The following is a 24231-nucleotide window of genomic DNA, read 5'->3' on the forward strand; positions in this document are numbered from 1 at the left end:
AGCAATTATAATTATCTTCTTCACTATGAATGTCTTTGAACATTAAATGCAGTTAAAATGAAAAACAAATAGAATACTGAAATGTAAAAACCATCTTGTAGACTGTTTTTCTTCTAGTGGCTTGCCTGTGACATGCAGTGACATTAAAACCCTTTGTTCTTTACTGCTGTCTGTGATGTAGGACAAATAAAAGCTATTGTGAAAGAAAGGGCTTCACAGGAGGAAGTGTTGTGCAGATAAGAGAGAGAAATAAGGAAGTAAAAGGCCCTGCATACAAATAGGATGCTCTGTGTAAATATAATGTTTTATTCTCATAGTATATGAGTTGCCCTGATATAAAGTATAGAGTAATATTTCCTGTTGTGAAAGTTATGTAACGTGCTTTAACAAATGTCAGTCACACAGTGACTTAAAATGGCAGGATCAAAATTCTAGATTCAGCATATCAAATTTGCAAACAACAAATACTAATATCTGTCATTCTGAAAATGTCAAATTCTGAAATAATAGGGTTGTTTTATGGTGACTGGCAAAGACAGTCACTGTTAAATCACCTCATCTCTGCTTGTGTATGATGGACATGGACAGTAATAAAACAGAAGTGTGTTTACGGCCCTCTTACTCAGGCAGGTTGCAGGATTTTCAATGTCTGAAGAAGATGGCAAACAGATAGTTGACTGGCAGCCAGCTAGCAATCTGCTACCTCCATCTTTACTTATTGTGTCCTTGCCGGCTTTCCGTTATGTGTTTGCTGTGTTTGATTATGGTTTGTTGACATTGTTGCTCTTGCTTTTTGTTCTCTCCAGCTGGATGGGGACACCATGTTCCTGGGTATGCCAGAACCAGGCCTTGACTTCGCCTCAACCAATCAGGTGTGTGTTTATGAGACTGTGTGTGTGCGTTCATTTGTGTGTAGAGACAGAGTGTGCCCTGTGAAGTTGTTTGTTTGACTTTCTGCTTTCAAATCACACTGAGCTGTTCTCTAAATTCCTTTTAAAAGTATGTCAGCAGTAATGTTGGATGTTCCATATTTTATTGAATATGGTTACTAATGAGAAACCGTAATCAGAACGCATAGAGTGCATTTTGAGAAAGTTGCAGCTTCTCTGACGTGCAGCCAAATTATCTTGGGGATATCTTGCACCATGGATCAGTGTAACATGGTGACTTCATGGGATGAGTGTTCCCTTTTTTCTAAAATCATGCAGTGTGGTTGTCATTTATCCGGAGTAAACAAAGGCAGCAGGTGTGTGTGTACCGGTTTAGACATCGTTGTGGGGATCAAAAATTGGAAGTTTACTATACTTGTGGGGACCAACAGCCTTTATGGAGACCAAAATCCCGGTACACACAAGTTGGAAGGCATTTTTGAGACTCCAAATATGGTTTTAGTGTCAGGGTTACCATAAGGTTAGGGATAAGTTTAGGGTAGGGGTTAGGGTTAGGCATTCATTTTTGATGGTTAGGGTAAGGGGCTAGGAAAAGCATTATGTCAATGAGATGTCCCCACAAGGATACGACTACACACACGTGTGTGTGTGTGTGTGTGTGTGTGTGTGTGTGTGTGTGTGTGTGTGTGTGTATTGGGGGAGTTCGATACAGCATAGTATTACAATGTATGTAGCAATGCAGGGATATCAAATATTGATATTTTATTAAATAAATAAAAATGATCTGGGAATATAACAAATGCGCTAATCTTACATACTAAAATCCTGAGATAACGTTAGACAAGCAAACTTACATTAATTTGACTCCACTGAAAACTCAAATTCATATATGTGATTTTAGACAGTTTATCACAGTTAATTGCTGTATTATCAGAAATGGACTGCATGTACTTGCCAACTTGATCCCATTCAGTTTCTCACTGACATCAAACTAACTGTCTTATGACGACATTTATGGCAGATTTTATTGACGGTGTCTGAGAATACTATTTTGGAGTTTAAAAAAAATGAAGTGAGATAACTTTATGTTGTTATGTAAGTCAGATTTGTCTAAGTTTAACTTTCAGGACATAATTTGCAGTTGAAAAATGGTGATAGATTGCAATACATGTTATTGCAATACTTACCATATCACAAATTTTAAAAATCCCAATAATACTGCATTGTGAGTCAGGGTTGCAGCTATCGATTATTTAAGTAATCGAGTAATCTATCAATTGTCTTATTAATGAGCAATAATAAATATTCAAAAGAGAAGAAACACTGGTGTTTCAGAATGAACTGCTCATTGGTTTCCATTTTAGAGATTACAGTGTTTTATAATTGTATACAACGTGTAAAAACAAACAAACAAACAAAAACAACACTTTCATTGTATTTATCATTTTACATTTATTAATGTATCAAAATAATTTTTTTACTTCAAAAATATGTAAATAATCTCAAGTACATTAAAAGATCAGATTTAAATAAAATAAGATAAATGCAATCTAAACTGCAGCATGCAGAAATGTAGCTTTACTATGTGATCTTGGAAGGTTTTCTGACATTAATAGGAGGAGTGCGTGCATGTGTGCTCGTGTGTGTGTGTCACTGTTTGAATATACATAAGTTGGGTAGATTAGTTTACTAAGAGGGGGAAGTAGAGATTTAGGGATTAGTTTGAAAAACCAATGAGACAAAGCAAGCCGTATCACCTGTATTCAAAGTTGTTATAAGGGAACTCGTGATGCAGACTACTTTGTAAACAGCTGCACTTTACACAGCAGGGCATCACGGGAGAAGAGAAAAAGGCCTCATATATATATATGTATATATATATATATATATATATATATATATATATATATATATATATATATATATATATATATATATATATACATACAGTGGGGCAAAGAAGTATTTAGTCAGCCACCGATTGTGCAAGTTCCCCCACTTAAAATGATGACAGAGGTCAGTAATTTGCACCAGAGGTACACTTCAACTGTGAGAGACAGAATGTGAAAAAAAAATCCATGAATTCACATGGTAGGATTTGTAAAGAATTTATTCGTAAATCAGGGTGGAAAATAAGTATTTGGTCACCTCAAACAAGGAAAATCTCTGGCTCCCACAGACCTGTAACGTCTTCTGTAAGACGCTTTTCTGTCCCCCACTCGTTACCTGTATGAATGGCACCTGTTTGAACTCATCATCTGTATAAAAGACACCTGTCCACAGCCTCAAACAGTCAGACTCCAAACTCCGCCATGGCCAAGACCAAAGAGCTTTCGAAGGACACCAGGAAAAGTATTGTAGACCTGCACCAGACTGGGAAGAGTGAATCTACAATAGGCAAGCAGCTTGGTGTGAAAAAATCAACTGTGGGAGCAATCATCAGAAAATGGAAGACATACAAGACCACTGATAATCTCCCTCGATCTGGGGCTCCACGCAAGATCTCATCCCGTGGGGTCAAAATGATCATGAGAACGGTGAGCAAAGATCCCAGAACCACACAGGGGCACCTGGTGCATGACCTGCAGAGAGCTGGGACCAAAGTAACAAAGGTCACCATCAGTAACACACTACAACGGCAGGGAATCAAATCCCGCAGTGCCAGACGTGTTCCGCTGCTGAAGCCAGTGCATGTCCAGGCCCGTCTGAAGTTTGCCAGAGAGCACATGGATGATACAGCAGAGGATTGGGAGAATGTCATGTGGTCAGATGAAACCAAAGTAGAACTTTTTGGTATAAACTCAACTCGTCGTGTTTGGAGGACGAAGAATACTGAGTTGCATCCCAAGAACACCATACCTACTGTGAAGCATGGGGGTGGAAACATCATGCTATGGGGCTGTTTTTCTGCCAAGGGGACAGGACGACTGATCCGTGTTAAGGACAGAATGAATGGGGCCATGTATCGTGAGATTTTGAGCCAAAACCTCCTTCCATCAGTGAGAACTTTGAAGATGAAACGAGGCTGGGTCTTCCAACATGACAATGATCCAAAACACACCGCCCGGGCAACAAAGGAGTGGCTCCGTAAGAAGCATTTGAAAGTCCTGGAGTGGCCTAGCCAGTCTCCAGACCTCAACCCCATAGAAAATCTGTGGCGGGAGTTGAAAGTCCGTGTTGCTCGGCGACAGCCCCAAAACATCACTGCTCTCGAGAAGATCTGCATGGAGGAATGGGCCAAAATACCAGCTACTGTGTGTGCAAACCTGGTAAAGACCTATAGTAAACGTTTGACCTCTGTTATTGCCAACAAAGGTTATGTTACAAAGTATTGAGTTGTATTTTTGTTATTGACCAAATACTTATTTTCCACCCTGATTTACCAATAAATTCTTTACAAATCCTACCATGTGGAGTCATGGATTTTTTTGTCACATTCTGTCTCTCACAGTTGAAGTGTACCTCTGGTGCAAATTACTGACCTCTGTCATCATTTTAGGTGGGGGAACTTGCACAATCGGTGGCTGACTAAATACTTTTTTGCCCCACTGTATATATATACATATGCAGTTTTCTCACTACGCTCTCTTTGTAAATACCAACGGTATGTTTCTTTACGCCAAAACCCAAATTGCACTGGCACAGCACCCCTATAGAAAAATTATTTTAATCAACTAATTGTCACTGTCAATCAGAAGTATTTGCTGGTAATCTTAAATGTGGGAATAATTGTTTTTCTTTGTCTTCTGTGATACAAACTTCAAATCCTTGAGTTTTAGATTTGTGGGGGGAAAAAGCGCTATGAAGGGTCTGCTTTCATTTAAATTTCAACTTACCTGAAAATATGGTCATGAAAAATGGGAAAATTTCCACTAGAGAACAATTGTTCATTATATAAAGTGAGATCAACATAGTAAACATCAGCTGTTACAAGATAACTTAGCAACAGCCCTAGAACAGTACACTGCACAGACTACACAGCAAGTGGGTGTTGCTGCTTTTGAAAGTACACTTCAAGCTCCTAAGGGAAGCCTAGGATGTGTGTTTGTTAGTGCAGAATTACCTCACCACCAAGCAAAGCCTATATTAATAAGATGCACTACTATAGATACATTATTCATAGAGTACAATATAGAGAATATTGTGCAGTAAAGAAATACATGATTTGATGTTTTATTCATAGTGTTTTGCCATAAGAAGATGGGGAGTTGTGTGTGTGGAATAAGAATTTATGGCTTTATTATTGAATCACCACTGCCTTTATAAAGGCAGGTTGTTGTGATGAATGGAACCAATTTCAGTCAAGTCTGACCCTCATCCTTGTCATTTTTGGAAATGTTAATGGAGTGGCAGTAATGTTAGTGTATTAATGCAGAAACAGGGAGAAAGACAGGTGAATCAGTGCTTTGGAAGGCATAAAAATAATACGTGTAGGTTTGCAGTCTAAAGGTATTGTGATTTTTTTTTTTCTACAGAAAATTCTACATGAAAGAATTGGTAATGTAAAGAATTGGTAACTGTAAAAAAAAGTAAAGGTGACTAATTGTTGAATTCATTTCACTGATTAGCCTATGAAATAAATTCATAGACTAATCAACTAGTATGGGTAAGACAAGACATCGATGCAGAAATATAATGCGTTGGCTTCCTGTTCCGCTTTACAAAATCACTGTAATGTGATGCCATCTAATTATGGACACTGCAGTGATGAGGAAAGCGAGGATGGTGTTTACCATCACATGCTTATATTTATTGTAGAAAACTTTAAATAATGTGAAAATTGACACTCTTCAAACATTAATTGGTCTGGAATCTCATGCCCATGGGAATTTTTTTTTGTACATCATTCATGCATATACAAAACGTTTTTGTGTAAGAGAGTAGCTGTATAATGATTAGTAACTGCAACTTGATTTCTGAATTTAGAAATCTTCACATTACTGCTTTACAGACAAATGCACCCAGCACTGATTTAAGAGTTACATTCTGATTCCTACAGTAGTTAGTCTAACAGGAACAAAACACTCAGAAAACACGCACTGGTCAAACATTATCTGTTCTATCTTAATGTAGCTGCGAGCCATTTGAAGCTGTCTCAGTAACCAAATGGTATTTTAAATGCCTCTGACATGTGTGGAACTTTGTGCTCTCTATGACCTTTCACATGTACATTGTCTTCTTTTGATGCAGGTTAAAGTTCACATACATGCTGTTAATACTTCCACGCAGTGCAGCAGAATTTTATGAGAAGTCATCTGACCCTCTTTTCCATGTTGCTGGTTTACAACATCATGGAACAGATGATTATATATATATCATCTGATAATGGTGCTAGGTGTTAAAACCCCCCCCAAAACAAAACAAAAGAAAACTCACTTTAAACCTCATGGTAGTGCTAGAGGAAAAGTCAGGGCATCAGCAAAGTCATGAAGATTCGTGGGCTGATACAGAATATCAAGCATAACAGCACAGAGGCAAATAAAAGGGTGGGAAAAACTAAACTGCTGAGTGAAGTAAATGTACCAGTATGATACAAGAAGTACAATTTATAGAAAAACTGACCTGCAAATCCAAGAGTATGGAGGATGTATTCGAGAAAAGATGGATTTATATCATGAAAATAACTTTCTTTACAGTATGTGATAATGTGAACATGTTTTTATCCAATAACAAATTAGTTTTTGGTCGGTGGTTGTTGTGTTAGCAGGAGAGTTTGAAATGTGAGTGCATAGAAATGAATCACAGCAGCACAGTGGTGTTAAAAAGAACGTGGTGATCGCCACATTTACTCAAAGTGACTAGCCTGTTTGTAGCACTGTGTCACAATGATGTTTTTATGTGTTTGTCTCGGTCTCATTGCAGCTGTGCAGCACCGGGTAACCTTTTCTTATCGGGGATTAGCTGTGGAGGAAACAAACAAGCAATTTATTTACAGCTTCTCTTTCTCTCTTTCTGCTCCTTCTATCACCTCGGTATCATTGCAGCCCAACTTTCACATAAAGCAAAGCAATATTAGCCATTTATAAAGACAGAACTTTACTTGTGTTTTCCTCTGTATGAGTGAAAACTTGATCTCTCTCTCTCTCTCTCTCTGTCTCTGTGTGTGTCTCTTGCTTTCTCCTTGCTGCTTTTCATGACCTTTTGATTTGACCTCTGACCTCCCTCTGACCTCTGGGCCCATTTGAATTTGTATTTGTCTTTGTGATTCTTCCCACAGTTTCGTGTGCCACATCCCCCTCACCCTCTCAGCAAGGTGACACCACCCTCACAGCACTGGAGGAGAGACGCACACATGGCCGAAACACATCGCCTGCCCTGGGTGAATGTTCATACAGACACACACCTCTACATGCACAAAACCAAACACTTCCAGGTGTCCACAGAAAACTGTACCAAGTAAAAGCATTGACTGCAGATTATTTGGAATTTAGCATTTCACATCTATAACGCTTGCGCAAAATCAGATGAGAATTTATGCAGCTGAAGTGTTGGTATCATTGCAGCACTATCTCTTTGTCAAAGCCTGCAATACCCAGAATTCAACTGGAGTTGCACATTATGCTTACAGCAACTAAGTTAGGTGGAAGGCATTTGCCCCAATTTCTAGTAAACTCACGCCCAGATTGAAGTCAGTTTGAATTTTTAGACTTCACTTGTACATGATATTTATTTTATTAAACGAACAGACTGACCAGAAATTGGTGAGTTCCCAAACTGTGACGCTTTGGCTTACACTAGCCAACCTTGTGGGAAAAGTCATTCTAATCATTTAAACCTTAATGCACACCTGATCTCTGGGATCAATATGTTTGCACCTACAGTTGTACATTGATGCTGCTTATTTTTATTTTCCATGTCTGATGGTGGTGCAGTTAAGTATGACTTAACAGCCTCTAATCATAGTATTAGTCAAAGGTCATTAATTGTGGTTAAACCATGCACTTTGTACGTTGTATTGTGCGTATTTTGACCTGGTTTAAGGAAAAATCAGCTTTTATTCATCATATGAGGTATATAGTCATAATATATATTTACTGATGCAGCAAGATATGGTTTAGTGAGTGCATCTGAGACAAAAACAACAAAAACAGTCTCTGTACATCTCGTATAATTTAGCTTTCATGTGCTTTCATGAAAATCTGAGCTGTGTATCATACAAAAGAGGTTTGATGTTTATTATTAGATAGCTTTAACCTTGACCTTTAGGTTTTGTCTGTTCAGTTTACACAACAAACACTATAATCAAAGAGTCTGACAGATTTGTTTTCTTGTCTTTTTTACCTTTGTTAGTTCATGGTTTTATTCATTTATTTATTTATTTATTACATTTTATTTTAAGATATCAGTTTGTTTCCAGTAAAACTCGTCAACATATCTTCATGCAACATTTCTCTTCAGTCTGTGTTTTGCAGTGTGGAAAATCATGATGTATCAGTGAATTACAAATTTAATATGTCAGTGGAAGATATGTCGGGGCACCAAGTCTTCCAAAATCTAAAAAACACTTTTGTTTCGATGTTCTTTGCTTTGTCTGTTTCTCTTTCTCTTAAACAAGCTCCCACGTTTTATCAGGAAGACAACTGACTGAGAAATTCAGCATTCATAAAACCATACTGTAGCTTCTGTGTGAGTGTGTTTACATCCAGCTCTCAGAGGATACAGTCAGTGTATGTGTATCTCTTCAGTTTACTCTGCACAATCAATTTAAACATCATCTTTCTACAAGCACTATTTTTTTTTATGAAGACACAGGAAAGAATCACAGCACAGTGGAATCATTTTCTGTAAATCCCCACCCACGTACACCAGGGCTTTATGCATCGCACACTGCTGTATAGCTGCTGTAACAGCTGGCCACTAGTGGACATTAAAAAACTCTAATTACCACCCCACCATGTGTCAGTAGAATTTTAATTCTATGATTTTTGGCCTTCAGTGATAATGAATAAGGGATAAAATTAGATTTTCATTTTAAACCTGGTGCACTTTCACCTCTATCTAAAAGCCCAAATTCACTCACTGTTTGTCTCCGGATCATCAAGGGTCTTGTCTGGTCCAGTTTTGGCTGTATGTGTTTGAGGTGTTGGTTGGCTGTTGACCGACTACCTGTGTGACTACTGTGCATGTATGCAAGGGCAACAGGTAATCCACCATGGCCCTAATCACCCCACTCTAGAGACTGTAGGCCACCAAAGACTTGCAGGAAGCAACTGCTCCAGCTGCATAATTGGCTTTACAGTGAAACAGCCATTAATCGGAGTCTGATTTCTTATGAGACCTTGATATATGACCTTGTGTCCCCCACCACCTTCACCTTCTATTTCTACCATTTATTTGTTTTTCATGTTAATTAGGCTACATTTAAAGTTCAAGGCAATCAACTGTTAAAAGGCACATTTTGTAAAGTTCATTAACGACATGATTGTTAAGTAAATGAATAACTGTAGTAAAATAATCATGATTATATTTTTATTTTGCTATAATCCATCAGTCCTAGAACAGGTCTTATGAAGGATAAATCCCGTTTTTAAAACTTTTGGTTCAAACTATCATCAAAGGACAGAGACAACACTGAGTGTCTACAGTCGTCTGTAAAACATAGTTGTGGTTTGGGGCTTCATTCCAGCGAGTGCTTTTGCAGATCTTGTCAATATTGATGAAATAATGATTGCATGTACCATCAGATTTGGATGCACCATGGAATACAATCTGGAAAGTGTCTGATTGACAACAACTTCATTTTTCAGCAGGACAATGATCTGAAAAAACACACAGCCAATGGAATAAAAGCGTACCTGGATAGATTACCATCAGTTAAGAACTGACATCCCCTGGAACCAGACCTTAACATTATTGATATAACATGTATAACATTATCTTGACGGAGAACAGAACAGCCAAAGAAGAGCTTTTGGAAAGAAAGCTTGCCTAAGATCAGAATCTGTGCTGAAGAATAAAAGTGGTCATACTGAATATTGACTTTTAAGCAACTCACAGTATTGTAAATTTAAGAAATTTCTAACTGAATGCCCATTGGATACTTCACAAATCAGCAACCTGTCTGCAGCAGATGTATTTGATAACCTCCTTCTGTAAATGCTGGCAACATATTACTCACAATCATATGTGCTTTTTTTTAATTTTATGAAATCGACATGGAGTTGTGAGACATGCATTTGTAACACGAACACTACATGTGGGAAAGGACTTAATCCTGACTACATTAGTCTTTCTAGGAGCTCCCATTGCACAAGGAACAGTCTATTGTACTACCAACATGAATGGAAGAGAGAAGGAGAAGAATAATTTATGCAGAAGTTGAAGGAATGACAGTTGGAGAGGGAGGGAGAGAGGCAGACAGACAAGCAGTATAATTTATGCACAGCTCAGAGCTCAACAGTGTAACAGTGATCCAAGAAAACGGACCATTCGGCTTGATGGTTGCCCGATAAACCCAATACGCTTGTAGGGCTATGTAGTTGGTCACACAGGTTTTAGTAAAATTACTGCACTAGATCAAGTTTTACTTAATGGTTTGGTATGTAAAGTTTTGTTTTATTTTAATGTAGAAGTGTCACGTACTCTCGCAACTTTAACAACATTCTTGCAAGATTTAGCTATTTTTCCCTTGTGGGTTATTTTTAAAAAGAAATCACCTCACAAAAGTCCACAGACAGCATAGGCAAGAACTGCTTTCAGAAATCGAGACACACCTTAGTCAGGTGAGACTGATGATAAAATGATAACATAATGCCTCCCGAAACTGTTATAGTTGTGCCATTTATAATTAAGCTATAGTTGAACTGCACTTGACCACACATGCACTGTAAACAATAAAATGGGTGTGGGGCTGATCACAGACAAGATGTGGGAAATGTACTATTTGTGAAATGTTGTTAAAACATAGAATATAATGATATTCATCGTAAGCAGAGTGTAAGCTGTGGAGAACCATGAATAGTTTGAAAAGTTGCAGAGAAACAGATGGATGAGTACAACAGTGAAAATGAGTGGTACATTTCTTTAATTAGATGCTAAAGTTACATGTTGGTTGTTGATCCTCTTTAACAATAATTAAAGGCTAACATTTCAGATTAAATTACTAAGTCACAGAACATTAACAGTGCAGTTGATTTGCATTATGTGAGGTACTGTATCCTGTTATATGTCATTAATGATCTTTCATTTATTCAGTTATTTATCATTTATTTTCATTTTCACATTTCCCTAAATTATCTTCCAATTGTCTCTCGTCTATAGAGCCCGATTATTTTCATTTTGGCTTCACAGATTTACTGTTTCTGACCAGATTTTGGTCAATTAAAACATTGTTGTCCATAATTTTATTTAATGAAATAGCTTGGTAACATTTCAGTATGGCTAGCGACTGTGTTTGTTGTTTTAGTACAGTTTACTGAAAACTGAATTGCATTTATTTTGGGACTATTCAGAGTTGTGCTCTAGATTGTATTTACAGCAACAGGACAGAGCCAAAATAAGTATCAGAGAATAAATGGCGTCTCTATTCAATCATGCAAATCTTCAATCCATATTCAACATTTTGATGCTCCTTTAAAGTGCAATTCCCCTTTGGGATTAATAAAACACTCTTTCTATATGCAGCATTTATCTATTTCGCTTCCACCGTATGACACATTGCTTGACTTAATTGCTTTTGCACTGTTTAGAATGTGCAAAAGCATCTTAAAATATGCCCCTGGCACCTCAAACTTTGCTACTCGTGTAAGAAGTTGATAAGTACTCAGGCTGTGAAGTTATGAAAAGACACAGTCAAGACAGCGTTGGTAATGCCAGTGCTGGTGCTACCTCGTAGCCCTTCTAAGCTGATACTGGGATTACATGACACACCCATAAAGACTTATTTAACAAACCTGTTTTGTAGATTGACTGTTGAATTGCAGCCAAATCAAAGTAGTTTTAAATTTGCCTAAAACTGAAAGATGTGAGAGGGAGCGATGCATATCTGCTGTGTTCTGTGACCCAGTGCAGCAGTTTGACTCACTGATGTGAGTTAGCTTTTGTTAGTCTGCACAACAAGCTTCATGGCATATAATATCAGTTGTTGGTTATTAATAAAATATAGAGAACATGAGCACAAAATGAAGGGAAATGAAAGTATTTTTTTCAATTTGTTGATCATTTTGTTTTATTTTTATATCTTGTTTCCTAAATATTAAATTGAAGCGGAAACTTATAAGTGGAACCGTGTTTTAGCACAGTGGCAGTGAGTTCCACAGTGAACCTATACTGTATAACTCATCGTTTAGTTCACAAGTCATGCAACTTGTAACTCAACACTGCATGGGGTTTGAGATACAGCAGAAAAGAGTGAGAGATGAAATGGAAATTGAGGATGAGATTAGGAGAGAGAGCAAAAGAGGGGTGGAAGGAGAGGGATGGTGAGAGATGAAGAGCAAAAAAGTAAGAGATGGAGAGACTGGTGTGGCTAGCCAAGCAGAAAAGACTGTCAGTCTCTATAAAAGATCTCCTCTGTCAGATTAGTATGAGAGGGCTTCTCTAACACTGCCTCTCTCCCTCTCTTTGTCTCTCACTCCTCTTGCATGATTCTCTCACTCATTTCCCTCTTCATGTCTCCCTCTCATGTGTCTTTGCTCTCAGCATAATTTGTTATGATATGGGGACTGCTCCTGTTTTTGTTTTGTTTTTTGGTATGTCAGATTAGCACCTTTGTATTTTTTACACACAAAAACCTGCCTGTGTCTATTCTCTCAGGCAAAATGGGCTTGTACATATAAATTACTGTATTGTTGTGTCACTGAATGAGCAAGTATTTGTTCACGAGGCTTTTCTTTCAAGACGGGGAATATCATTAGCGATAATTAGTCTATGATACAAGCTGTGGCTGACGAAGACAGACTGCATGACACAATACGGAGCTGTAGACTGGAGTCTGAGGAAACAATGGTGTGTAGTTTTTCCACTCGCAGTCATTTAATAACTCTGACAGTAATGTTTTATGACTCTTGTACTCCTATAGACCTCTATGCAATTATTATTGATTTTCTTTAAGTTGTGCACTCTGCTAAAAGCAACATAGCCCAGTCACTTCAAGTTTTAAGTGTTGCCCATCATGTTATGTCAGCTACTCCACACCTGACTTTAACATCCATAACATTTCAGAAAGCTCATAGCAATGTTTGTTTGTTTAATAAGATAATATTAAGAAGCACTAAAACCATGAATTTCAGCATTTCTGGTAAATCAGCTGATCTCAGCGCCAGCCCACAATAGCTGATGGTTTAGTTTATACCCTCCAGCGATCATATCCCGTATTTGCAAGCCACATGGATGCCCACATCTGTTCAAAGTACAGTGTAGATTCAACACTCTAAGGAAACAACGATGGATGGTTGGACTTTTTCCAACACCAATGAAGTGCCCATGAGGCAACAGCAATGTACATTGGCTTAATAAAATTAGAAGTCTAGTTGGCATTAAATAAATGCCTACTTCCCATCACCCCAGCCTCTGAGCCTGGTTCTGTCAGAGGCTGATTCCTATTAAAAGTAATAATAATAATAATAATGGGTTGCATTTATACAGCGCTTTTCGAGACCCCCAAAGCGCTTTACAATTCCACTATTCATTCACACACTGGTGAAGGCAAGCTACAGTTGTAGCCACAGCTGCCCTGGGGCAGACTGACAGAAGCGAGGCTGCCATATCGCGCCATCGGCCCCTCTGGCCAACATCAGTAGGCGGCAGGTGAAGTGTCTTGCCCATGGACACAACGACTGAGACTGTCCGAGCCGGGGGTTTGAACCGGCAACCTTCCGATTACAAGACGAACTACCAACTCTTGAGCCGCGATCGGAAAAAGTGAGGTTTTCCTTCCTGCTGATGCCAATAGCTTTTTCGTAGGGGGGCTTCTTGCCCCCTACGAGCAAAGGGGCAGGACGCTTGTTAGTTCAGGTCAGCCATGAAGTCAAAATCTGATATCATACCAGCAGTCATGAGCTGATGGTGATTTAGCTTTTACACATGTAAGGTGTGCTGTTTAAGCTACTTTACCCTGCCCAATGTTACTGCATACATGCAAGCTTCTTTGCAACCCACCTCCACTGCAGCTTCTATTTTGATGCAATCTTTGTCATGTCTGTTGTCACGGATACCTGCTCTGTTCTGTGCTGGGATCTTGCAGCTGCTCTTTCCGTCTCGTACTTTCCATGTGTGACAGAACAAGGAATCCCTGAGCAGAACCATGTTGCTAATGATGACTCAATATTTTATTGAATACAGTGACCCTGACTAAACTGTATTTGTTTATTTTCATTGTCCTGTCTGTCTTTAGTCATACCCAGTCAGTGGTTTGGGCGATGATGATTTCAACATTCCACCCATCACTCCTCCTACCCTGCCAGATCACATGGTACCCCCTCACCTCCCCCACAACTCCCCGTCTGGACCGTATCACTCTCTGGACCCTCCCTCCAATTCAGCTCCACACCACCCCTACCAGTTGCAGGGCATGGATTTGCCCAGCATGCCTGGTAACCAGGATGGGGCCACTATGTTGAGCCAAGATGGAAGCACATTCAGCCGGGATGGTGGCCCAATGACTAGCACTCTGTCTGTGGTAAGTGGTTCCAAATAAGTCACTGTGTATACACCTGGCATTTATGCTTTACTAGTAGGGAAATACAATTTCAAAGATGGATTTACGAATATAAATACCAGAGTAGCTTCACATGATTCATTTCAAAATCGCCCCTTTACATTTGATGCGAGACCTTGGTGCAGGCACTTTAAGCCAGTTTTGTTCTAATTGGTGTCTACTCACAAACACAAGGTTTGTATGGCTCTTCTTGTGGTTTGTACACACAAGTTCAGATGGAATCAAAAAATGCAGACCTACGCAAAATGAGTCTGAGTAGACTTTTTTTTTCTTTTTCTTTTTTTGGCTGAAGTCTGAGTTCTGTGACTTTACACTGAGGGTTCTGCACACACAAAGCAGGGAGTCAATGTTAAAGGAAAGTCACAATTTGCTGTAACATTGGCCTTAGTACGATGATAGGAACCTATTTGAATTAAAGAATTTAGTGTTTGTTTTTTACTCTTTCCAATTTTATGTCCTTGTGTAGTGTATTTAAGTTATTTTTCAATTCAATTACATTTTTGTAGATTTTTATTTTTTTCTCTCTGATACAAAATCTTTTTTTTCTTTTGACATGTTAGATGGTATTTTACTGTAAAACATATAATCCTCAGCATGGATACAACAGTTCCCTTGTTAGTTGTTATGTATTTACCTTGGAAAAACTGACTGAACTTTTGTTCCAACAACATCTCACATTAAAAGTGAGGTACACACTACATTTGCCCTAGATTTACCATTTACCACTTACCATCAAATCATGCTTGATTAAAAGCATAAACATAATTCACATGATTAAAATCAATTAAATGATAAGAAAATGGATTTTGGATATTTAAATTTTATGTTACTATATATGTGTGTGTGTGTGTGTGTGTGTGTGTGTACTGTGCTGAAAATGTTTAAAAAGCACACAATGAGGTCACATTACCATGTTTGATGTTGAAAAGTATATGCACACACTCAGATGTAGATTCTCTTTTCATTCACGTATAGTTCGATACCGGGTTTGACAGCACTTAATGAACAAAATATGTTGTGTGGGTGACTAAATTCGGTAATGTGCGGTTGATTGAGTTGGGTGATCAGAGTTTACAGGAACACGACGCATACGGCAGCCACAATCTGAACTGCTGTTTGTGTGACAATGTGAAACTTGAAATCCACTGCCAAGCTTTTCTTTATTTATTGTGTTAGTCAAGATAAACTTGTTGTGACAAATGTGTTTCCATGGATGATCTCAGAGACATTTGTTGATATTTTTAAGTCTTTAAATCAGTTTTGGTTTTTGTATTTAGCCATATTTTGGTCATTCACATGTACATTTAGATGGAGGAGATTTGACCATCGCAATAAAGGGTTTTGCATTTATTTCCCTCTAAAAACCTCTTTAATAATCTAACTACATACCCTTCATACACGGAGTTGTTGCCAAGTCCTAAATATCAGCATCTGTGGATGTTCTTTTCTGGGCTAAATATGTCTGGTCTTCAATGGCTTATAATTAGCCTAAAAAATAATCATCGTAAACTCAGCTGCGTTAGGCCTAAATGTAGCCCAAGATCAGTGTGTGTATTTTTATAGCCCTATTACAACGATGAAATCATATCCCACTCAAGAAAAACAATGACATACTGGAAAGAAAATTTACTCTTTAGGTTTTGAAAAGACTTGCACACAGTCTTGTGCACAGCCTTGGACCCTTATACCAAAAGGGTCCAAGGGTTCAAATCCACTGGCAAGATGGGGCCTTTCTGTGTGGAATCTATGCGTGTGTGTGGGTTCTCTCTGGGTCCTGTATGTTAGGTTAACTGGTAGACTGGCTGTAGGGGCGAATAGCTCTCTCTCTCTTTGTGTTAGCACTGCCACAGACTGGTGCCCTGACTCTCAACCTGTAACAGTTGGGATTGGCTCCAGCCCCAACACAACCCTAAATCGGATAAGTGGAAGAAGATGGATGGAAATCTATAAACAAAAACACATGATTGCAAAATTATCTTTTCAATTAGGTACAAAAAGTACAAATGTACTTATTTCAAGGAAATGGAGACTCCAAGAGAGTGAAACTGACAGCTTTATATGTTTTTAACTGTACTCTTTAATGGTTTATTCAGCTTAACTGTGTGAAAGAGGATATTGCCCAGGGCAGTGTTATTTGAAGGCCAATCATGGCAGCTGGTTGATCTGACATTTTCTTCTTATGTTCAATCTTCGTTTCACAGTAAAGTGAAACTCTTGCTTTTAGCGGTGACATTCACATGTGGCTCACTGTGATACAGTAAAAAAATGAAAGCCAGACTCGAGACTCATAGTTATTTGAACTGTCAAAAAAAAAAGGTTGTTCAGAGGAAACAGTATCAGTACTTGTCAGTCTCAGTAATAAAGATTGCTCCAGTGTTTGTTAAGAATGAAACTTTCTCATCTCCCACTCTTGATCTTTCAGCCTTTTTGTCTCTTGTCTCCATATGAAGTGTACCTGCTGTAATATTAAGTATCATTTTGAAAAAACACAGAAAGCTGTCAGCTTTGACTTTAGGTGAATAGACTGTTGTAAATAACTTTTAAATATATTCAGTTTTTTTTTCAGATTCAGACTCTTTGATTGTGATTAACCTGCTTGTTAAATGCGGAACAATACAGATAATTATTTTAATGGGCTGAAGGGAATAAAGGTAAGCTCTTATTTCTCAGTCGCTGTCTGTCTCAGTTTCTCCCTTCTCTGTACCTCAGTTTTATATTTTCATGCTAACATACATTTATTGCCAGTCCATGAATTATGGTTGCCTAGCAACCGTGCCTGGCTCAGCCTAATGTTGGGAGGGTGGTAGCAAGAAGGTGTGTGCGTGTGTGAGTGTGTGTGTGTGTGTGTGTGTGCGTGCGTGTGAGTGTGTGTGTGTGTGTGTGTGTGTGTGTGTGAGAGATTCCTAGGACGGGCAGGACTACTCAGATGCAGTTAACATTCAGATGTGGATGGCTCTGTTTTTATGTTTGGCTGCAGTCTGATTGGAAGTTGTTGCTCTGAATGGTGATTTTGGTGGAACTTGGTTCCAACTCATTCTGTGATATTTACCTTTACGAAACAGCATTTTTCCTTTTGTCTATTGTATAGTGAAGGAACAAGCTGTGAACTCAAATGTATGAACGCAGGAATGAGCACCACTCTGCAGAAATGTGTCGCCCCAAAATTGGGCATTATGAATAAATACAAACAAATCATAAATGATAATACAGATTGCATGATGACATTTACAAGTTTACAAACCCTCTAGTATTTCGAGTTCATTGTGGAGCGCTTCGTACATCTGCTTTATGCGGTGTTGGGAAGTACTATGATATATTTTCCTGAACACCTGTCGCCTGAACAGATATTTCCATCTCAGCTTTTTAATTGGAAATCCAGAAGATGTGCTGCCATCCATATTATTATACACATTTCATATGATGTGGTGCAATGTAATTATTGCTTATCCTAATATTTCAGTTGCAGACACGCAGCAAGATTTCTAAATTTAAAATCTGTTAGACACAACTTACAACTGCTCAGTTGTAAGTCACTGTTCTAATTGAAGCTGCAGCAATTAGTTGATTAATCGATTATAGCTGATGGATGTGTGAAAATTGTTTGTGCAAAAAGGTAAAAATATTTGATGACTTAAGTCTTAAAGATGAGAGTTAGTTGTTCTTCTTCTGGTCTTTCATTTTGGTAACAAGTGAGCTCTAGGATATTATCTGGGGATTTTGCGGTTACTTATTAAAAACATGAATAACAATGAAGGCAACGTTTAGGTGAAGCCTTAATGAAAGCAGTTGTGGGTTGAATTCCAAGCCCCCCCCCCCCCCCCCCCCCCCCCCCCCCCAAAAAAATATCAGTAGTAAAAATATCACGTTTTTTTTATTGATAAAACATTTAAAATCTGAAAACTTTCCACATTAAATGTGAATGTTTCGCGCATCTACTTGTCCTTGAGTCCCAGTGTCAGTAACCACAAGCAATGGTGCTGGCTTCAACAGGGTTTTACTTCCATATAAAAAAACAGTCTTGATGCCAAACAAAGGGAATATCACTTGTGCCATTTTAAAAATATTTCTTAACTGGGGTTTAATTAACCAGAGTATAAAATGACAAGAAAATGCATATTAAATTGGGTAACACAGACTCTTTGCTTTAATTAAATATGTCAGTCATTGTCACTATGCATTCACTCCCATTTAAGCCCATTTAGCTAGGAAACCCCTTAGATATAGATGTATAGTGATAAACAACACAATCAAAGATCAAATTGATCTTTGGAAAATAACTTTTTAAATACAATCAAGGTTAAAAGAAAGTACACCTTCTATCATTTCTATGATTTTACATTTCAGGACGAAATAAAAAATTATCTTGTCCATAGCAGGTCTTACACTTGGGTAAATACAACATCAGACCAATGACTCATGGTGTATTGCACCACATCATTATTTAGTCAAACAAAGCCAAAATGCAGATTGTGAAAAACTAAGTACAAGTATTCGTCTCTCGCATTTTTTTGGAAGAATTTTGGTCCATTCATCTTTACATTGATGCTTCACTTTGTTTATACGCAGCTTTCTTAACCAGCGGCATTCCAATCACGTTGAGATCTTTCTTCCTTGGCATTGCGTTAACACTCACCTGAATGCTCCAAACCTGTAAAATGCCAAAACATTAAGGTGCTCACACTTCCTGATGTTTGCTGCTTAGTGTCTTAACCTCTATGGAAGCAAAGGGTATGGTTAGTTTTTCACATGGTGCTTCTGCATTTTGACTAAATCGTTAAATAAATAATGGCAGGCTGTAATATATAATATGCTTTCTAGCTCATCTGAAGTTGTATTTAAATCATTTTAGGACCAAACCAAGGACCAGTTTATTTGTTATAGTATCCTGAATGTTATATGCAGTCTTGTTTACACATTAAACATATTGTATGTTCATCTATGTTTACTAAGCTGACATTTTGTTGTTTAATTGACCAGGAAAAAACAACTTTATAAATCCTTTATTTGGCATGCTTGTTGTAAAATGTCATGTAGGTAAATGGCTTTTCTGTTTGTTCAGGCATGATGGCAGCTCTTGCTGGCAGTTTTGAGATTGCATGCAAAGGAGTGATACAGATTGTATTTGACTAAAAACAGGAACATATTTAGAATTTTTCACCTCTACTTTTCATAATGAAATCCAGTAATAACCACACCTGTGTGAAGGTGTGAAAATACCGCATACAGCACTTGTTTCATGGCATGAGTCAGTCATTACTCAGCCTTCGGGGGTTTCCCCTCTGTGGCTGTCTTAGGCCATCATCAGAAATGACCCCCGCAAAGGAAAATCAGATTTTTTTTTTTCTCCATCGATAATGTTTTTATCTGTGAAACAGTTTTGTTATTTTGTGCCTACAGCCTCTGGTATAACCTTGCGACCTTTATTTCCAGTTAACTGTTGCTACTCGTGATGTTACGGGCATTTGTTACATATCTTGCTCTGAATTTTCCATTGGTACCTTTGCTCCTTTTCTTTGTTATTCAGAACCAGGCAGTTTAAAATTTGTAATAGAGTTGAGCATAGTAAGATTGTAATCAAATAAAATAACTAAATATTGATTTGTAATTTTATTTCAGTAGGTATAGTAAGAAAATATTAGATTTTTAATGAAGCTCTAATATCATTTCCTCTTTTTATAGTTTTGCTGTCAAATAAATCTGGCAAAGAGCAAAAGCATTTGTGGAAAGTTATGGCGATAGGGTGTTTTGACAGTTTATTACTATGACATTTATTAAAGTCCCAACCCAGGCAATGTCAAACCACAGCTCGTATTTTCAGCATTTCCATCAGCACATACACATCGTTCTGAAACCTGTTCCCATGTAAGAGAAATGTCACTCACAGTTCTATCGAAACGCCAAAGCAGAGACCGCTGCCGAGACACAGAAGCCGAGTTGAGGTAACATGTTCCCAACAGGGACACATCACACTAGACCACATCCGTTATTATTCACATGCTTACTAAGAGGAAACTCTAAATACAAGCCATCATCGGAGTCCCGTCTTCATATTTGTGATCATAGGTGTCAAAGTCCCCACATCTGTGGTGTTAGCAGTGATAACTTTTGTTTTCCTGAGAAGTGGACTGAATATCGCTGATGACTGGCTCACTGCAAGAAGAGCTCAACCTTAGGAATGGCAGTAAAAACTCAACTATTACAAGTGTTCACACAAAAACGGGACACAAGGAGATATCTTTGTATCAAGTCATTCATTTCTTTAAGTAAATGATTTTCTATATTTAATAAATATGTTTTGACATCTACTTAATAACATTAACAAAAAAGATGAAATATTATGTTTTGAGTTTTTTGTGGGATTTGTTCAGCATTGTTCAACCCTTCATTGTGTTCATACAGTTAATCAATTGACTTTTATTTATATAAACTCACAACAACAAATGGCTCACATCAGTTTATTTTGTAAGGTAAAGAAAGTTTTCAAGTTTAAAGTTTGCTCTTTTTTTTAGTTATATTAAATAATTCTTTGTTTGTAAGGGGGAATAAATAAGAGAAAACTCAGTGGAAAGTGTTGGTATCTGCCATACCATTGTTATAAACGTAAGCCCGGGATTTGACAGACATTGCAGTCTAATAATTAAGGCACTCACGCAGTAAGGTAGTACGTTATTATTTACTTTGCACTCATCCTCTCCCACATGTGAAGTTTTGCACTAGCTTCTCATGGGAGTAGCAGTGGAGTTTAAGATCTGTAGAGAATACTTTTGGGCTTCTGATACCATCTTTCCTCAGACCTGTCAGTTGTTACCACCATTACTGTGAGATTTCATTATCAGTTAATCCCGGACTGCTACATAGCAGAGACAAAACCTGATCAAATGAGGGGTAGAATGTCCACACACAGAGGCCCAGATCAAGGATGCTTCATTTTTTAAAATTTTTATTCTTATCCAAATCAACTAATACTGATTGGATTTTGCATCCCAGGCTGTAGTGCATTACATAATGTGTTTTGCCTTTTTGTAACAAAGATTCTACAATAATGTACAATAATGAAAAGCTAAGAGAGCTAACAGCAGATTGGAATATTTTAAACATAAATGCAATAAAGGGAAGTCATCCACTTTTTTCACTGCCATAATCACTTGTTTTGTTTACACAGATGCAGCAGATGGTGAATTCAGATTCTCGGTTTACCAGCAGCCAACAGCCAATCGAAGCAGCGCTTGGGCCCAAGAGCCAATCAGGCATGAGCCAGCAAAACCAGTTGTCCACCATCAACCAATCCCAGCTGGGACTGAGTGGGAACTCTGCTACCCATAATTCCCCTTCACCTCCTGGAAGTAAATCTGCCACACCATCTCCCTCCAGTTCAGCACACGAGGACGACAATGATGATGGACTCAGGGTAACAACACACAGACACATGGACGCAGCATCTTCTGTTCAAATGACTCACATCTTGTTGGGCTGTAACACCCAGTTGTGTTTTCTTTTGTGAGAGAGCTATTTTAATAATGTTATGTGTCATCATGGAGGCATTCTCCATGCATATCAACTAGACAGAAATCAGCTCTCTCGTCGTTGGCTGTCTCACACCGCTCCAAACTAACTGCTCGTTTTCTGGGGAAATGAAACTATTACTGTGTTGCTGAATAATATTTACCAACTTGGTCACACACTATAGATAGGAAACGGTATAAGCCACTGTGCAGGTAATTTTTTCTTCAGGAAGGGAAGGGTGGAAAATAAAAGAGCAAAAATGAGTCTGATACTCATACACATCATAACAGGGGCACCCCTTTATTGAGCCGTATGCAAGCTCAGGAAAACCCAGCGTGCTTATTAGACAATGCAGATTAATTTATCTGGCGGCTTTTACTCACAGATGGTTTAGAGTGCTTTAAGGAAGAAAAATTATTCATAAGAGCAATATTAAAGGCATTAATTTACTATGATAAAGAAAGTGCAGTTGTGGTGCAGCATTACAGGCTAAATATGACCTTCTTCATAATCCAAGTGAAGGATCCAAAGATTTTGGTTATGCCATTGGCCAGATGGTGATGTTACGTGAATCAGATAACAGCAGGAGGATTTTTTTTCCTATGATGTAAGGCTGCAGACAGATGAATTTGATTCAAGCACATACTGTGCTGATGAAGCAGCTTAGATGAGTTTGTTTTGGTTAAGTGAAAATGTATTTCTCTACAGAAAATCACTGCAACAGCTAGCAGCCATCAAATCATAGAGAAAGCAGCACAACTGATACCACTTTAATATAATTTGTAGACACAATAATGTTGCTCAAGGGTCATTATTGCAGCTTGACCAATCGTGACATTATGATGTCATAACTTTGCACCCTGGGTCCAGTACTTTCCTTCACTTTCCAGTTTGTGTGTAGTATTATTTTCAGACTTGCTGTTTTCAGTCAAACATTAATTACTTAATTATGTTTTCACACCCTTTCTCAACATTTCTTTATATCATTTCTTGTCATTTTTAAAGTGTTATTGAGCACTAGTTTTCCAGCTTTCTGAATGTCTTTCAAAGTTATGGTTTGGACATTGGCTGCTTTTTCACTCATTTTCAGAGAATTGTTCACTAAGCCACTTAATAACACTGACCTCAAGTGATAAACCAGTGTTGTGTTTAAACATATTAGATAACATAGCAATGACACAACTCTATATTGTACCTCTAGGCACATCGTTACTAGCATGTTGCAAAAACATATGACTACATACTACTTCTTTAGGTAAATCCATGAAAATTGTCAAAGATGACACAATTTGACAGGCATTTTTGCACTAACAAGGTGGTTTCCAAAAAGCTATTAGCCAATAACTTGACGCATCTCAGCATGGTATGCAGTGTGCCCTTTAAACATGTGAGCAAACTGCACATCAGCCCCCGACGTCATGTGCACCTCAAGCACACATTTATACAAGGATTTCTTTAACAGTATAGAAAATTCTTCTTCCTCAGCTGGGCTTATGTTGTTATGACATAAAGTATATGATCTGAACACTGTTAAATGATAATCAGTAATTAGTGAAAGTTTCTCAGAAGAATAACTTAGAACCATATAGACAATAACGTTTGAGCAGATGTGCTGCTTTTGCTGAGGTATTATGGCGACTTCACCCGTTTAGCGCAGCAATGACTGTAACCACTCTACCGAGAGGCTCTTCTGCTGGTGGGGACTTTCCCTAAGACCATCTCTGCGGTTTACTTATTGCTTAACATCAAAGATTAGCTGAGGACATGTTTTAAAAACAGTTTTGGTGTGAATTGTTCAAATGCAAACTTGCTGACAACAGAAAGAAAATCACTCACTCTACAGTTTTTAAGGATATATTTAATTTACATTCTAACATTTTATGCTTTACGTGTTATATACAAATTTCTCTTTGTCAGTCTATATCGGGGGTATCCAAGTAAAATTTAAGGAGGTCCAGTTAGAGAAAATTCCCTCAAACATTGGTCCAGAAAATCATAAAGTTCCACATAATTATATATATGTAAAATATGTTTTCAAGTAGACTGACAGTTGTAAAAGAAAGTACAATTTAACAGTATTTTAACGTTTGCAATTAACTTTTACAATGGACTGGCAGGTACTCTAACAATAAAATAATAATAAAATGTTCTTTTCTCATTTCAAGTAAAACAGGATTTGGA

General features: G+C 37.9%; 1 protein-coding gene across 1 annotated transcript in view; it reads left to right on the forward strand.

Annotated features, from left to right (window-relative positions):
* Positions 1-24231, forward strand: part of LOC147309099 (thymocyte selection-associated high mobility group box protein TOX-like) — a 63438-nt gene that overhangs the window by 29332 nt on the left and 9875 nt on the right. The window contains exons 2-5 of the mRNA XM_086272506.1: positions 807-872; positions 7108-7209; positions 14224-14508; positions 21710-21955. Coding sequence (XP_086128632.1) covers positions 807-872; positions 7108-7209; positions 14224-14508; positions 21710-21955 — 699 coding nt within the window. The remainder of the gene's footprint in view (positions 1-806; positions 873-7107; positions 7210-14223; positions 14509-21709; positions 21956-24231) is intronic.

Source organism: Aulonocara sp. 'chitande type north' Nkhata Bay, linkage group LG18, assembly GCF_057382095.1.
Source record: "Aulonocara sp. 'chitande type north' Nkhata Bay isolate Kocher_YH1m ecotype deep benthic linkage group LG18, A_spYH_male_GT1.1, whole genome shotgun sequence".
Taxonomy (NCBI): domain Eukaryota; kingdom Metazoa; phylum Chordata; class Actinopteri; order Cichliformes; family Cichlidae; genus Aulonocara; species Aulonocara sp. 'chitande type north' Nkhata Bay.